We start from the raw sequence: 18,050 nt of genomic DNA, 5'->3' as shown, positions 1-18,050 counted from the left end.
GATTTATTCATACAGGGTGGCTGTAGCTCAGGTGGTAGAGCAGGTCATCTACTGATCGGAAGGTTGGTGGTTCGATTCCCGGCTTCCCCTAGTCTGCATGCCAAATATCCTTGGGCAAGATACTAACCCGAAATTGCTCTCTGATGCATTCATCGGAGTATGAATGTGTGTGAATGTCAGCTGTGCTGGTATGAATGGGTGAATGCACAAGTTGTGTAAAGCGCTTTGAGTGCTCAGAAGAGTGGAAAAGCGCTATATAAGAACTAGTCCATTTATCATAACACACGTGAAAAGACCCAGGAAAACCGAGTAAACGATAACAAAATAACGCTGAAAACTGATAAAAACCCTGAAAACCAGACATTTCACACCCGAGCCTCAACTCTCGCGGCCCGGTACCAAACGACTCACGGACCGGTACCGGCCCGGGGGTTGGTTCTTAGATTCTTTCACAGGTCAAACGAGAGTCAAACTGTCTGCTCGTGTCTCCCTCTGTGTTACTCGTTAGTCACATGACCCCCAGTCTGAACCGTCCTCTGTTTCTCTTTCAGGCCTCTCAAACTCCAGAAACACCTCCAGCCCCATCGACCCAGACTCCATCCAGGTCCCCGTCAGCTTTGAGCCCGACCCAGCTGACCTGGCTCTGTCCAGCGTCCCGGGTCAGGAGATCTTCGACCCGCGCAAGCGCAAGTTCTCGGTCGAGGAGCTGAAACCGCAGCCGATGATCAAGAAGGCTCGAAAGGTCTTCATCCCGGACGAAATGAAGGTAACTTGGAGTTGGTTCTATCCCGATGAGCGGCTCAGATTTCGCTGTAATTCCCAGTCTGACCTGAGGGTGGCGGTGTTCAGAGAGGGTTAGAGAATAATAAGCAGCAGAAGTTCAGCGTGAATGAAAAGGTTTTATCGTCAGAACGCTTCAGTTTGACTGATTTATATGATTATGTGGAATCGGTTACATGAGACGAAGCGCCTCAGGTCAGAGTTCAGATGTTTGAGTGAAGCAGCAGAGGCACTCGTCCTCGGGTTCTCCTGGATGTGATGTGAATGCCTGCAGGCTGGCAGATCCATTAGGGCTGATTAGTCGGCGCGGCTTAAAGCTGCACAGCATGCTGGGACAGAACGAGCTGGCTTCTTGCTCTCCTATTGGCTGGCAGAGGTCTCAGGGTTAAGAGGCTTATGTTAGTGTGAATGAGGGAGCGGAGACGTTGCTGTGAGGTCGGGCTCAGAGGATTTGGCTTTTAATTTGTTCAAATGAAACACGGCTCTGTGTGCGAGCGCAGGAGGAAACGTGCGCGGCGTTTAGTCATCCACACTCGGTCCTTCAAACAGAGACAAGGACTCAGATAAGCACACCAAACTCACCGTTTACGCTTCCTCCTGCTTTGTGTGCTCACGACCTTTGAGGCGTTCACGTGGTCACGATCAGAAATATCAGAGTCAGAGAGGCTGAGATGGCTTGCACATGTGCAGAGGAGGGAGGGCGGCTGTGCTGGATGAAGGATGCTGAACGTGGAGCTCAGAGAGGATTCATGGATGCAGGATTAGAGTGAGATGGAGGCAGGTCATTACAGTTTACCACCTTGTTTGATATGAAGAATTTTAGGGGTTTTTATTTCTTGTGAGTTTCTGCGACAACGACTTTATACAGCAAAGTAAACCCTGACAATCTGATGGCCCCGTATGAGCGAGTACTCGGCGACAGTGGGAAGGAAAAACTCCCTTTTAACAGGAAGAAACCTCCAGCAGCACCAGACCCAGGGAGGGGCGGCGGTGGGGGTGAGGGGAGGTTCAGGGAGGCAAAATTTGAACGTGCTAAAAAGCTGATTATTATTTTCTCTGAAGTAATCCTTCCTGTTTTCCGCTGTTCTTCGAGCAGGATGACAAATACTGGGCCCGGCGCAGGAAGAACAATTTAGCTGCTAAGCGCTCCCGGGACGCCCGACGCCTCAAGGAAAACCAGATCGCCATCCGGGCCAGCTTCCTGGAGAAGGAGAACTCTGCTCTGAGGCAGGAAGTGGCCGACCTGCGGAAAGAGCTCGGACGCACCAAGAATATCCTCGCCAAGTACGAGGCCCAGCACGGGCCGCTGTGAGGGCGCGGGACACACACATGTACAGAGTTCACACACACACCGCCAGCCAGCTCGTCTCACGGCTCCGAAGGGCTCGACTCACGGCAGGTTAGTCTGTGGACCAATCAGATCAGAAACACGTAGGACACGCCTCCTCTCTGATTTTGATTCTGCCTCAAAACGTTCAGTTTTAAAACGCGTTCGCTGGGGACTACTTTCAGCGGCGGATGAATCCACACTGGTGCTGTAAAATGACACACGATGCAACATATTTATAGTTTTGTTTTTTTCCCGTGCGCTGGCTTCACATGACTTCCTGTTTGAGTCGAGCCCGTTACTCAGAACTCTTACACACACACACCTGTCGGGGCGTGTCTTCAGCCCTGTGAACTCTTCTCATGGACTCCACTAACACTCACTTGACCTCTGACCCCTGCTCTCCCAATGTCTGGCAGCTCCTCCCCCTGCAGGTGTGAACACACCTGTAAATGAATGTGTACCGCCTCCTGCCTCTTAGCTCCTGCTCTCTGTTAATTTTTCTGTCGGGCCCTCAGCACTGTTTCACATTCACACTAACTTTAACCTGACTTCTCTTTTTTAAACAAGTGCCCAAAATGCCAAAAGTTTTATAGCAGGAAATGTTTTTATATTTGTGAGGATAATCAGAGGTAAGCGTCTTCAGGGAGTTCAGACACGGTTGGGCGCGGTTTTGGAGCCCCCTAGTGGGTGAGGGGAGCTCAGCAGCCAGTCCGGTCACTTAAAGGGTCTGGCTGCATGTTTTGACCTTTGACCTTCACTTTAGCATGTTCATGTTTGTGTTCAATAGGAAAGCTGCTTCAGGTTTCTCTGAGCGCTCCGCCAATGAAAAACAAGCAAGATTAAAGAGATAAAATGCACTTAAATTTATCTTAAAACAATAAAAAACAAATTAAGAACAAACTTTAAGAAAATGGTTCAAATGAGAAGAAACTTTAAAGCGGTAAAAACTAACCTGAAATCAGAGTGCTGTGCCGATCGAGACGTTCTTCATCGCCACACTCTTCACATCCTGGTTCAGTAAATGTTTGGAAAGGTTGATTCCATAAAAAGGAGATATCTTTTCTGGCGGCAGCATCATCTTCGTCTCTTCTCTTTCTGTTTCTTCAAATAAGATCTAATCCGGCGTGTTTCCAGGGTTCGCCTCGCACTCTTGCTTATTTCGGGTAAATGTAGGAAGATGGAGGTGAGCGTGGGGGTTTCTGCAGCGACTGTCCTGCTTCTCATCTTCACGACTTTACCATCACCTTTTTTGTGCACGAATGAAGCCGCGTTGAAGTTACGTGTTCAAACCAAGCCGTGCTGACAGCTGATTAATGCTCAGCTGTCATGTTTTTGTCTTTCTGTGAAAGTTTGAATTTGTTTTAGAGCAAATTTAAAAATGAAATTATTTAGCACACCTGCTGTCGGTCAGAGCTTTACTCTTCAGGTACTTTATCGTTAAACAACTCCCTCTTCTGCTCGTTTCCACCTCCGATATTTTTATTCTTGGAGCTTTAATAATCTTTAAACATGTTCAGTTCAGAGAGAGAGGAGCTGAGAACTAGATCCAGTTTCAGCTCCTCTCTCTTTAAAAGCCTCCTCTCTTCTGATTGGCCAGCTGCTGGAAGCCTGCTGACGCCTGCTGTGGCAGTTTTCAAACATAAGACTGATCGTATGGATTTAATGTCAACGTGTATTAAGGTAATTAATTGAAACTTTACCACGTTTGATAAGCGTTACAGCGGCAGCCAATCGAAAGAACCCTGCCTAGAATGGGCGGGGCTAAGGTGGCTTGTTATGAACAGATCTGGTACAAGATAAGTAAAGATTATTTTGAAGTGTAAATCATGCAAAGCTGCTCTAGCAGGAAGTGAGCGGAAGAGTCCAAACAGTTTCTTGACTTCTGATTGGTTGTTTTTCTTGTTCCTGTTTTAAAATAAGAAAAAAAAAGAAAAAGAAAAGGTGATTATAAATAAACATCCCGATAAGCTGAGACGCGGTACGAGTTTCTCTGACTCTTCTTCGCCGTGTTTTTGGAAACTCGCTCCGTTTGAGTGCAATAGACGTCAGGCGTGAACTTTGACTTTTGTTTCCCACGTAGCTCAGCGACGCCCCCCGGTGGCCGAGTGAGACATAAATGTATATTTGGGTGCGTGGTGTCGTCTTATACTGTGGGTTCACTTCAGTACTCTTTACTACAGACCAAAAGACTACAGTGTATACAGGATATATTGATACACATGACAGGGTTTAATGTTTATACAGAGTTATTCTTCTTGTTTTGTACAGTCTGTTTTCCTACGTAGATATTTCCCGTGTATTTTGGAAATCCTTTCATAAATCTGAAGCGTATGTATATCACACATATATATTATTACAGTGGCGTGCCCGGCCGGGGCATGCGATGCATGGGCATTAACCTACCAGCTTCATTTTGCGTCTCACCCTGTTCTCCCCCACCCTCAGCACACCTGGGCAGGTCCCTTTAGTTTCATGACTGTGTTTGGCCCAGAGGAATGTAACCCCCCCCCCCAACATGAAGCCCTCTTTTCTTTTCTTTTTTTTTTGTATTCTGCCTTTTTATCGTTTGCTGTGGTTTCTCTTTCTGCCTCCTCCTGTTTGACTCTCTGTTCACAGAAACCTTTTCTGTCCTTGCTTCTGTTTCTCATGATCAAAATAATAAATACAAGTTTAAATACCATCCATGTTGAGCTTCTTTTGTCCCCGTCTGTAGTGACAGGTGCAGAAACCAGATGAACGGGCGAGTTGATCGGGTCCGGTTTATATCCTGACATCTTTGTCATCTCTCTGTGCTGCTCTCTGCCTCGGTCTCTTTCAAAATAAAAGCTAAAGTGAATCCTTAAAAAGGACAGTCAATAAACATAAATAAAAAAAATGAACAAATAAGAGTTTAACAAACATCAAAGGGAAGGGAGAAGTAATAAGAAAATTAATGAGTAAAAACATAATCAAAATATAAACAAAACAATTTAAAGAATTTATAAATAGAGAAACAAAAAATAAGGGTGAAAATAAAATTAAAATGAAAAAATAAAGTTACTAATATAAAAAATATTAAATTTTAAATTTTGGGAATGATTAAAGTTTAAATATAATTAATAATAAAAAGGACTGGATACAAATGTTAATGTTAAATGTTTTAAATGGAAATTATTGAAGGGAAATTATAAGTAATGACCAAAAAGTAAATCAGTGTTTAAATATGTGAATTTCACTTTATGTTCTACAGAATGAAACTTTTGTTTTTAACTTTAGTTATTTTTAATATTTATATATTATTGTTTATTTTGGCACTTTTGGTCCTCTGTAATCTGAGCGTTTGAGTCATCACTTCTTCTTCTTCTTTCTTTTGTTGCCTGTCCCGTTGAGAAAGATGCCCAACGGATTTACTTTACCACGTGGATCATCACGGCCTTCCCGTATTGGTCCATTTGATTAACCTTTGTTACTATTATTTATTTATTTTATTTTAAGTTATTACAGACATGACCGGGGGATGGGAAAGGAAGAAAGAAAGAGAGGAAGAGGGTTTCCTCACTTCTAAATGTGTCTATTCATGCTTCAGCTAATTTAGCATAATTATTCATTCATAGGTTAACTGATGAATCCAAACTGCCCATAGGTGTGAGTGCGGGAGTGAATGTGAGTGTGAATGGTTGTCTGTCCCTGTGTGTTGGCCCTGCGACAGACTGGCGACCTGTCCAGGGTGGACCCCGCCTCTCGCCCTATGACAGCTGGGATAGGCTCCAGCGCCCCCGCGACCCTGAAAAGGATAAGCGGAAGCAAATGGATGGATGGATATTAATTTATTTTTATAGATTTTTTTATACAAGAAGCAAACATGGAAGTTTTCTTTGTGTTGCCGGAATATTCTGGAGTTCTTGTTGATCAGCAGATGTATTTGTACTAAAAGATGAAGAGAAGATGATTTATGCTTCATTTGAACCTGTATGACTCATCCAGTCTCATACAAATAAAGTTATTATTCAAATGTGCTCCTATGAACACGATGATCATTTCTTTTGTGGTTTGATGTAAAGTTCATGTGTCCTCGTGGTGAAGGCCGTTAGAAAAACCTCCACAAAAGCTCAGACGGCTGATGACCACAAGGAGGCAGCACCTTCCTTTGAACCCTTTCATAATAAATGTCAGTAAATATACAGTGCATCTGAGTGTGATCACAGTGCTTATTTCAGCATGTTGTATCTGACACAGCTCAGTGACCCATCCTGTCTGTTTACTTCACCCTCAACTTTTTTCTCTTTTCTCGCCTCCCCTGTTTGTTTTCCCATTTCTCTCCTTTCTTCTCATCTTTCACCCCCGTCTGCTCCAGCATAACATCCACAAACAAAATAATCTGAATAATGAAATAAAATCATTAAAATAAAAACATTAACAGGGGAGCCTACAGAGAGTCCGCGGTGCTCCTCTTGGGACAGGACAGGTTAAATAAAGAAATACAAAACACAACTGAAGTTTAATAAAATACAAAATAAAAGAATAAAAACCCACAACAGCAATCGTGTGTTTAAATCACATGATTGCCGTTGTGTTTTATTCAGTGTCCTTTCTCTTTTGTAGCATTTTTCTATTTGCTGGTATTTTCTGAAGTTGTAGTGTGTTTGACATTTCAGGGCCACCGTAGCTTCCACCTGTTCCATGTTTACCTGTCAGCTCCTCAGGTGTGTCTTTACTCTGGTTTGAATCTTTGTTGGGACTCTTGTTAATTAACCTGCAGCCCAGATTATACTCAGCCTACAGCTAACAACACTTCATCTCTCTCTCCGTCTCTGACAGTCTCACATTAATCTTATTTCACTCTCTCTTGGAAACACCAACTTTTCTGGGACAAAATGTACAGAAGGAAACATTTTGTGCAGCAGTGAGGAGGCTGTAACCAGCAGCAGAGTGAGATAGTTTTTCATTTATTACTCATTAGTTCTTCTCACTGTCATCTGTGGAAGCAGTGCAAGCCTTCAGGAGAAGAATGAACTCGTTTAGCAGAGGTGTGCATTAACCTGCCAATCAGACTGAATGGCTCATTAAGTGAAGGGGCCCTGTTAAGGGAAACGAAGGACCACTTTGTGAGTGATTATGCACAGGTGAGGAAGCTTTAGGGGTTAAACAACTGATGTCAAGCCATTTTAGAGACTTTAATTATAAGCTGAATCGTCCCTTTCAGGGCGAGGATAAATATTTCTAATTCCTGCAAAACATTTTAAACTTCATTCATGATTTAAGGCCGCTGGCGTGCGTTATCTGTTAATCCCGACGTCCTCTTGCTGCCTGAAAAATCAGGTCCCTCATACAGAGATGTGACTGCTGACTCTTTGGGTCGAGTGCCGCTTTAATCCCGGTGTACACCCACACGCAGATTTCTTCTGATTCATGCAGTCACGTAGATGAACGCCTGTATCGCCCCACTCAGCTGGAAATGTCATTATGTAATGCCACTTTCTCAAAGTGGAAGGCAGCAGATCAGGATGTTCTGCTAATCCCACAGTTCAGACCATCACACGCTGACAGCTGAGCACTTTTCAGTCATTTCAGACTGAGCGAGAACACACAATACCCCCTACAGAGTGTTTTAGTCCTAATGTACCGCAGCATGATGTTGTCATTTTCCCCTTCAGAGCTTAGCAAAATATTTGAACCAATGTCCGCTAGCAGGCTAACTCCCCCATGTTAGCTATTGCTGTAGAAGATAAATGATGTGATTTAGTGATGCTGAAAGAAAAACTGTTTAACAGAAGTTAGTATCACAGTCACGCTAGTTGCTGAAGTAATTTGGCGAGCTAGCCAACTAGCATTTCTGCTCAGGTATGACTTTTTCACCAGAATGTTATATTTAGCCAGCTAGCTTTAGCTTAGCTACGCTATATAACTTTAGTGATTATGGCTAACATTAACTGATTAAAATAATTTGAACATGACCAGCTTGGCTGAATTAGCCAAAGTCAAACCTTGCAGTTTTTCAGTGTTAGCAGAAGAAGGATGGGTAACAGTCATCTTCATGGACCTTCTGCTGGCTAATGTTACCAAACATTAATTTAATGTCATGGTGCTGGGTTGGTGACCCAGTGGTTTATGAGTTTTGTACTTTTGGTTTCTTCACATGGTGTTAAGTTCCTTAGTCTTTTAGTGTTTCTTCAGTTCTAGTTTTTGGCTTTGTTATGTGGCTTCCCTGTGTTCTGGGTTCCATGGTTGCTGTCTCCCCATCAGCTTTATCTCCTAGTCAAATCCGTGTCTGATATGTTTCCTGTTTTACTTTGAAAGTCTGTGTCCTATGTCAATGTATTGAGTTTTGCTTCACCTTGGTCTTGTCCTGTCTGATTACTCCCAGCTGTGCTCTCCTTCTGTGCCTCGTTCCCCTCGTTATCCCTCAGTGTATTTAAGCCCCGTGTTTGTCAGCGCATTGTCTGTGTTCCTTCCCTCAGGTCAGGTTAAGTGTAGCGGGTGGAGGAGTTCATGCATGTCATGTTAGCGAATTCATGTAATTCATAGTTTCTTCATGCACCTGTACGAGTCGTGCACACAGTCATTTTTAGGATTTGGTTTAGCTCTCGCCACTGTCTCATTGTAGCTTTTGTTTTGTACCCTTGTTATTCAGCCATAATAAACGGCTCGCCCTTGTTTAAAGTTACTCCCATCTCCTCACCTGTGTCCGCGCCTGGGTCCACACACCTTCACTCAGTCTGCCCTGCAGACCGTGACATTTAACTGCTAATAGAGATAAATGATTACAAGCTGTGTCCCAAAACTGAGGCTGCATTTGTAGGCCGATTACGTCACAGCCAGGCGACGAAGGCGGTCCCAATTCGAAGGCTGCTCCAAACACGGGAGACAAAGGCCGGGTCCTCCAAAGGATGCAGCCTAGGCTTTGGGACACAGCGCCTGTATCCCAATTCAGGGTCTGCAGCCTTAAAGTACGCAGCCTCAACGATCCTCAAGGGCCGCGTACTTAAAGACCGCTGAGGCCGGAAGTGCGAGGCTTGTGTAATGGGACAGTCAAGCCTCCGTTGCACTGATACTGTTGTTTGTCAACAAAGTTAAAAAAAAAAAAAGCATCCGTCGCGCTACCCAGGTTGCCTAGCAACCATGATACTAACAGCTGGAAACGTGTCATACAGCTGTGTTTGACAGAAATGAAGGAGAACATATTTTGTTCATTTGTTTGTTTCTACATGAGCTTTGATCATTCTCTGTGAGATTAAGCTCAGCTATTGAACGGCGTATATTTTAAAGTAAAGGCTTTAAAACCAAGTTAGTACAAACGTCACTAATGTCACATAACTTTGCCGACATGTGGCCAACAGTAATGTTTTAATGTTCTTTGTTATTAAACATTTGCACATAAATAAGTGACATAATATTCAGTACTTAAAGTTTGCTCTTCGGCCGCCCCTCATCCACCGTTTTTTTCGGCAAATTTATCCACACCGACTGCCATACTATGAATTGTGGGCTATATGGGACCACGAAGTCTACACTGCTACAGCCTTAAAATTCAGGGAAATGAAGGACGCATTTGAGGGCCGCATTTCGAGCAGCCTTTGAATTGGGACAGCCTTCGGCGCGCCGCTGTGACGTAATCGGCCTTGAAATGCGTACTTTAAGGCTGCAGACCCTGAATTGGGATACAGCCAGCTACAGTAGCTATATGTATCCTGTGTAAGGTCACATCAGTTTCTAGTTTGTTTCCTTATGTGGAGTTTGAGTTGATCTTCTGCTTGTTTGGTGACTTTAGCGATTAGTGGACTTGATTTGTAAGCTAGCATTAGCTCATGTTGTTCACTGTTGCTGTGAGCGTCACTCTGAGTATAAATGTCACATGCAGTGGAGATGTATTAAAATAATTTTTAAAGGCTTAATATGTAAACAGAATGAGGCCATTGGGGCTTTTCTACTGGTAAACAGCTGTTTAGTTTCCACTCGTTTATTCATAGATTTTCATGTTTCTGTACACTGGGATCAAGTAGAAATTTCCATTACACAGTGACAGACTTGAAAAGAAAACCGTGACATCATTAGTGTGATTTCCTTAAAAACATTACAGCTCGTATTTGTCTGAACATACAGCATGAACCACAAAATCCAGGAGTATCTAAACTGTAATGTTTTCATCACAGAAAGGAATAACAGATCATTAATACAAGGCTTTGTGCTTATGGTCTGAAGTACCTCTTTAATCAGCAGCTGCAGTAACATGTGTCTGCAGATCAGCAGAAAACCTAAATGTGGGGTTGCCTTAGAAAGGTAAGTGCAATGCAATGGCTGCATGTTATACGATATGGGAACGTGCATCATCAGAAAATACCAGGGAAAATGGGCCAAACTAAAACAAAGCAGTTCACTTCAGATACATTTTGAACCATTTAAAGTGTTTCTGACACTCTGGTGAAACCTTAACTTGCGACCTTTGATGTGTTTTTAGATATTTGTGTATCTGGAGTGAAGTGGAGCTGGTTTGATTACAGCAGCGTGACCTCAGCACCATGACTTTGGGCTTCTGTTCGTTTCCTCTGTGCTGTGGCTCATGATGAGTGTATGTAAGAACGTAATGAAGTCAGAGCCTGTTGACAACCTGAAGCTTACGTAACCTTCCCCACAGACAAAAAGACATCAGCAAATACACAATACATCCTCCTAATACGCAGCAGTGGCCACGATATAATCCCCAAACATGAAACATGGACGGGCGGATAATTGTGCAATTCATATTACAGATACGACGCAGCCATTGGTGGGCTGCTCAGCTGGCTGTGCTGTTTTATATAAGAGGATTTGCTCCAGCACGGCCTCTGTGGCACAAGCCCTCTAAAAAAGACTCGGGGCAGGATCATATGTCAGGCAGTGCCAGAGCCAATGAGCGGTGGGGGCGGAGTCTATCTGGTCAAGGAGGATTTTGTAGTTTCAGGAAGGGAGCGGGATTAAACCAGTCTGTAGCCACAGTGGTTTCCAGAAACATCAAATGGATATTTGAATCACAGAAAGCATCAGAGCAGCAGACCCAAACTACAAACATTACTCCAACACGTCTGATCACATGGATCAATTAACTGATAAAGGTTTTAATTTAGCATAAAGCTAGCTCTCATTAGCTCATTAACTGGCCCAGCAGGCAGCGCAGCAGCGGCTGCGACTTTATCACCATGTGTACCCAAAAAACTCAAATTACTTGCTTTTGCATTGTTGATCTATAGCAGCATTTCTGTCGTGTTTGAAGGGCACACAGGTAACTCAGGTAACTCAGCCCAGCGGACTGTGCTGCCACAGGAGTACTGCTGATCTGATCTAACCCGCCCACAAAAGTGGAAGTATTCCGAGTTTTTATATTTACAACAGCACTTTTGTGTTTTAAACATTTTTAACGTCTTTCAGGTTTTGCTGACTTGATCTCCTGAAGGTTAAAAGTGTAAAATAACCTGCTGGTTTAGTTTGCAGTCTGGCCCAGCTGGCAGCGAGCAGGGTGTGGCAGCGTCAGTGTGATCGTCTCTGTAGAAACTCAGTGTTTATATTGAGATTTTTTTTCAAATGATTATTTAAAAGTAAAAAAATTTAATTAAAGTTTTGTAGTTTTTTACTGAACAGATCACAGAACTACAGTAAAGTCAGGCTGTGTGTGCACAGTCTCACTAAACTGACTTAAAAACATGAGATACTGATTTCATCAACAAATCAAAGAGAATCTCCAGAGTTCGGCTCGCAGCTCCAGGTTTTCTTTGTCATTTCATTTGGATGAAATGGTAACAGGATGCGTTAACTACAGTTTACAAAACTACATTTGATTTTTTGTGTTTTGTTTTTGTTTTTTGTTGCAAATATCAGGAAAGTTGGAAGAGTTGGTGAAAGCTTGGACTGCTTCGCTCAGCTAGCCACCGCGCCGTGTTCGTAGGTAGGCCCAGCAGACACTGGACAGGTGCTGCAAAATCATTACAAAGTGTGTCTATGAAAATTTAAACTATTCATGATCTTTTAAGCACAACAGTATTTATTTTTGTAACTTCTAAGTTCAGGTTTTACTAACATGAGAAAACCACCAAATGGTGGAAATGTGAACGTTAGCGTTATGACGTTAGCCTCGGCGCTGGGTTCGTAAACCAGACCAGCAGACATTTCTGTGTCGTCAGTGTGAATGAGATTGTACTGAGGGGAGTAAATGTAACACAAAAGCTGTTAAAACGGTGTGTTTTATTTTATTTTTATAACATTTTCTCATTTTGTTTGTATTGACACGTTTGGAGCTCGACTGTCAGAAAGCCGCAGCCGCCGAGCAACATCACCTGTTTTCACCTGATCACCTGATCTGACCCAGCATGCGGCGCTACAGGTGCTACAGCACAATCAGGTAATGACTAGTTTTTTTATTTCTTATTATTTATTAATTACTTTATGGTTCTTTTTTTTGTTTGTTTGTTTAATATGTAAAACACAGTTCTCTGTTTAAAAACGTGAGTTTTACTGATGCTTCGAATGATTACGTTTCTGTGTTGGTTCATTAAAATAATTTTTGGAAGGTTTTCAAACCAGTTTTTCACATTTCCGTTACAAATGTAACAGGAAGTGAGAGGCTGTGTCCACGTGGCAGGCTCTAACGTGGCCCAGCAGACAACAGGTATGACAACATAACGAGGACGTGCACAAACTGAAAGTGAAACTGTGACAGAGTCAACAGAAAGAGTTTGCATTGAATGATAACAAGCAGCTGTTTGAAGTCTCACTGGTTAAAATGGTTGTTTATGTACTCGTAGAAATGTCTGATGATTTAAGAAAGTGATGCTTTGATGTTACTATGGAGACGGGCTAATTCAAAAAGGTTCTTAGTCACACGCAGTCGCCAGCTATGTTTACAACATTCTCAGTGGCATGACGGGAACAGCAGACATGGCAGACACTGGTGTCATGTTGGAAACTGTCAACACGGCATCAAATAAAATCATATTTAAATTTAAAGCTGTTTTCACAGATGATAGAAGACAGAGTTTATTGTTGCTGTGCAGCTACAGAGCTTAACAAATCTGTTAGACCAGAGATCATAAAACAAGAACATCTGTCAAAACTTGTTTAATAATAACGTTTGATTTTCGTTTATTTGGCAAATAAACTAAATTTGCTTTTTTTTGAACCCCAATTTCTTTCTTATTTTTTGTAAACCAGTAAATCTGAAAATGAATGTATAAAAACAGAAACTATATTGTAACATTTAACATATTTAGACTGACGTGATTGCACATACAGCCGGGCTAACGTTACAGAAGCTGGTTCAGGTCATTACCAACAGCTGTGACACTGTGTTGGTGTGGTGACACGTTTGTTAAGCGCTGTAAATGCAGCTTACAGAATATGGCTGCCTGTTCAGGAGCTTCCATGAACGCCTTTTTGTTATTAGCAACACAACCTTTAAAGGTTCCCCCTGCTGCAAACTGGGCATCAGTATCATCCTCTGACTGGATGTGATGGTGTTTGTGTTGTCATCCACATCAGTATCACAGACTCAAAGCACAAGAAATAAATCAAAGTGGCTCCTGTCCCAATTATGGTCCCGATGTGTGGCAGGTGTATAAGATTCAGCCCCTGGCGATTCCTGTCCACGGACACGCTGCCTGCCACAGCGAGGCAAAGGGAAGGAGGGGGTGGGGTTTGAAAACATGCTGTCTGTAACCTTAGTTACCTCTGTAGGACATAGGGGTGTCAGCCTCAGCTTTTAAAAACACGTTTGGATTTCTCGTTAGTGGCGTGGGAAACGCTAACAGGGTCATCGTAACTGGACGTCGTCATGAACACCAAGCTGATTGGCTCTTCTGAAGCTCTGATTTACTCAAAATGAAGAAGCATACTTAGATCATTAACGTGTGCATTTAAGGATTGAATACAGTGCACTGTAGTTGTTTTCCTTAAACGTTCAGTCGTCAGACTCAACAGTGAGACTCCTGCAGGGTAGCGAGGAGCGTTCCTCCTGGATAAGATGGCATCCATTGAAGAACCGCAGCCAGCGCCCTGCTCCATCACTGCTATCTTCAGTTTTCCAGTGATACCACACTCTGTGGTTTCAGGGAAGGTGCTGACACCACCCTCACAGTCTTTGTCAGTCTGGCGGGTTGGGGTCACATCAGCACTGAGGTGAGATGGAGAATCTGCTGCTGATGACTTCAAGTTCACACACTGTGAGGTCTGAAGTTTCTGCAGCTCTCCGTGAGGCCAAATCTCCAGAATCCCACAGATCCACGGTGAGCTGATGGCGCCGTAGGTGAGCGGAGGTCAGTGGTGGGAACTGGAGGGAATTCTGCGATTTGCAGGTGAGGCCAAAACCCTGGAAAAGAACAGGAAAAAACCACAGTGAATACTCTGATCTCTACTATTCTCTGTTCTTAACAGCTTTTCAGTCATTTCAGGCACAAATTGAAGCATTTTTAAGTTTTTCTTTAAATTCCAACTCATCCGATTTGTTTGAACCTTTGAAGCGTGTCGTTAACGACGTGCTCAGTATGTTGGCGCTGCTCTAACAAACCGATGGCCGTGACTTGGTGGTTCCACTTGTTGCAGACCATCAGTGAAGAACAGCTCCACGCTGAGTTTGTTCTTGAGCTTGGAGATGGAAAGCACCTCAGAGCTAATGTAGGAGGAGCTTTTTGTTAAAAGGATGCTAAATGTTCTGCTGACACATGAAGTACCAAAGAACATGATCTGATGTTACCACCCATACTCTGCTCCAGCTGTGTTAGTGCACAAATGGTCTCCATCACTGATGTTGGTGTCTCCTTCAGTACAACATAAACACAGGATGTTCTCTCAGATACAGATGAATCAAATACAGGATTTCCCTCCAAACAAACATCATCAGAGTTCCTCCATCAGATTCTTTTAACACCACCCAGTAAATCTGCAATAACACCAACATCTGCTGCACAGCTGTGAACATTAACCCATACAATCGAGCATCCAAACAGTTATCCCTGCTGTCCAGCATACGTCAAAAGGATGAGTGACGTTGACCCCAAAGTCTTTCCATTGATTATTTTCCTGTCCAGTGAGGGTTTATGTTGTCAGCTTATTTGATCTGTGTGATGGTGGGCGGGGAGAGGCGGGGGATTAACAGGCTGGTTTGAAGCGTCAGGACCAAAGCTTAAGAGTCCGAGTCCTCTGGGACCTTAGGTTGGGGGTGGAGGACGCAGTCTGCTGCTGCTCTGTATGTGAGTGCAGCTTTATTCAGGAGAAGCTGGTTAATGCTGACATAGCACCAAGCAGTTTAAGAGTCACCTAGAATTAAAACTGCACTCTTGTTGAAGAGCGCAGAGCCCAGGATCTGTTTGTGGGGCTGAGTAACTGGGACACTTATGTGTTAGTGGTGCAAATGTGAGGACGAGAAGGTCCAGATGACAAAGAGCCGTCATCAGACCTCACAGTCAAAGAAGAACTGATGGCCTGGCAGGTGGCACCAAGACTTTACTGTGTCAGTGTTAGCACAGGTAACAGTCACACACACGGTCACACACACAGTTACACACACAGTCACACACAGTCACACACACAGTCACACACATTCACACACACACGGTCACACACAGTCACACACAGTCACACACACACGGTCACACACAGTCACACACATTCACACACACACAGTCACACACACGGTCACACACAGTCACACACACGGTCACACACAGTCACACACAGTCACACACACGGTCACACACATTCACACACACAGTTACACACATTCACACACACAGTCACACACAGTCACACACAGTCACACACACGGTCACACACAGTCACACACAGTCACACACACGGTCACACACAGTCACACACACGGTCACACACATTCACACACACAGTCACACACATTCACACACACACACAGTCACACACAGTCACACACGGTCACACACAGTCACACACACAGTTACACACACACAGTTACACACACAGTCACACACAGTCACACACACGGTCACACACAGTCACACACACGGTCACACAAGGTCACACACACAGTTACACACACACAGTTACACACACGGTCACACACAGTCACACACACGGTCACACACACAGTTACACACACAGTCACACACACGGTCACACACAGTCACACACATTCACACACACACAGTCACACACACACAGTCACACACACGGTCACACACAGTCACACACATTCACACACACAGTTACACACATTCACACACACGGTCACACACAGTCACACACAGTCACACACACAGTTACACACATTCACACACACAGTCACACACATTCACACACACATTCACACACACAGTCACACACAGTCACACACACACAGTCACACACACGGTCACACACATTCACACACACAGTTACACACATTCACACACACAGTCACACACAGTCACACACACACAGTCACACACACAGTTACACACATTCACACACACAGTTACACACAGTCACACACAGTCACACACACACAGTCACACACACGGTCACACACATTCACACACACAGTTACACACATTCACACACACAGTCACACACAGTCACACACACGTTTCACCCTTTACTTGTAAACTGTGACTTAACCCCAAAATGAACCAATAAACAAGCTTCACAAAGGTCCTCAGAATGTAGGAGTCCCCATGATGTAGGTCAGGTGGTTGGCGGGGTCCCCGTAAAGTCAGAGAAGAAGAAAAAGCTTTATCGATTCTTTTTTTTTTTTTATAGTTAAACTATATATTTATTATCTCAGAACATCGGGCCACAAATCCATCATAGAGACTTGGACATGAATGAGAATCAACAAAGGATCCAGAGTGTTTGTCTTCAACAGGGATTAAAACAAGGTTTGGTCTTCCAAAGAAACACAGCAGCACAATGATTCTCTTTGCTTTCACCATACATGGACCAGTACCTCCATCAAACATGGACCAGTACCTCCATCAAACATGGACCAGTACCTTCGTCAAACATGGACCAGTACCTCCATCACACATGGACCAGTACCTTCATCAAACCCACCAAAGGCCTGCTGAGTGGCCTCCTCGGGACGCCTTACCTCCTGCTGACTCCTCGGCGCCATCCGGGATGTTCAATTTAAAAAACAAGAGTCTGAGAATGAAACAGCAGCACTTCATGATTATCCGTCTGAACTTTCCTCTTCCTCTCAGACCAGAGTACTCCTCTTCTCCCGCTCCCGCTCTCCTCTATCCCGGCTCAGGTCTGGCGTCGGCAGCTCGGCGTGGCCCGCTTTGTTGTTGGGCTCGTACCGGGTGGTGGTGGGCGAGTTCTGCATGACCACCAGGCGTATGGGCGACTGGCTGGGTGGCGCTGGCGTGTTGTCAGGGGCGTACTCCTTGGTGGGGTCTTTGCCACGGCAGTCGTACAAGATGCAGGAGATGAGGAAGACGAGCAGCAGGATAACATAGCTGGCGACCAGGATGATGAGGTTCAGGGTGACGGGGTCAATCTCCAGGTAGAATTCCATAAAACCCATGGTGCCGCTTCATATCTCGGCCCGGATCCAGAGGAGGAAGAGATGGTGGGAAAAGAAAGAAAGGGAAATCTGGGGAAATGAGAGAGAGAAGCAGAAAAAAATCCCACAGTGATGGACGTCGGCTGGACAGCTGGCCGGAAAGAGAGAAAGAGCAAAAGAGAGCAGAGGACGGCGTGGGATGATGAGATGACGGGATCAGCTGAGAGAGAGAGAGAGCGGGCAGTGACAGCAGGCTTTATGCTTTAAAGGACATTAATCCTCGCTGCTCCTCCAACCTTGACGTTCAGCAGCCAATGACGAAAGCTGCTCAGTTTTAATAACTTAAGCCACCATTTTGATTTTGCCAGCTACACGTCCAGCGCCGTGGCAAAAACCATACTCTCAAAATGGAGGCCGGCTGCGGCACACACCTGTCAGCCTGCCATAAGCGCTGCTTTGGGGATTTAGGAGTCATGTAATATG

The 18,050-nt window shown here is 44.2% G+C and overlaps 2 protein-coding genes across 3 annotated transcripts in view; one reads left to right on the top strand and one right to left on the bottom strand.

Annotated features, from left to right (window-relative positions):
- Positions 1-4,788, top strand: part of hlfb (HLF transcription factor, PAR bZIP family member b) — a 14,351-nt gene extending 9,563 nt beyond the window's left edge. The window contains exons 3-4 of one of the 2 annotated variants that reach the window (XM_085285620.1): positions 552-766; positions 1,874-4,788. In XM_085285620.1, the coding sequence (XP_085141746.1) occupies positions 552-766; positions 1,874-2,092 (434 nt within the window). In that variant the 3' untranslated portion in view covers positions 2,093-4,788. The remainder of the gene's footprint in view (positions 1-551; positions 767-1,873) is intronic. The other variant, XM_085285621.1, reaches the window with a different exon arrangement.
- A 5,242-nt stretch (positions 4,789-10,030) lies between these two features.
- On the bottom strand, positions 10,031-17,821 carry smim36 (small integral membrane protein 36). Its single transcript, XM_085285619.1, has 2 exons — positions 17,151-17,821; positions 10,031-14,420 (listed from the first exon to the last, which is right to left on the bottom strand). Exon 1 carries the CDS (start codon positions 17,586-17,588, stop codon positions 17,259-17,261), a length of 330 nt encoding a protein of 109 aa, XP_085141745.1. The 5' UTR covers positions 17,589-17,821; the 3' UTR covers positions 10,031-14,420; positions 17,151-17,258.
- Positions 17,822-18,050: the final 229 nt, after the last annotated feature.

This window comes from Mchenga conophoros, linkage group LG8 (genome assembly GCF_057382185.1).
Source record: "Mchenga conophoros isolate Kocher_MC1m ecotype Shallow Benthic linkage group LG8, M_conophoros_male_GT1.1, whole genome shotgun sequence".
Lineage (NCBI taxonomy): Eukaryota > Metazoa > Chordata > Actinopteri > Cichliformes > Cichlidae > Mchenga > Mchenga conophoros.
Note: the sequence above shows the minus strand (reverse complement) of the source record. Positions and strands in the feature narration are given on the sequence as shown.

Excerpts from the sequence above, each read along its gene's own strand:
- smim36 (XM_085285619.1), bottom strand. The coding sequence starts at position 17,588 with ATGGGTTTTATGGAATTCTACCTGGAGATTGACCCCGTCACCCTGAAC.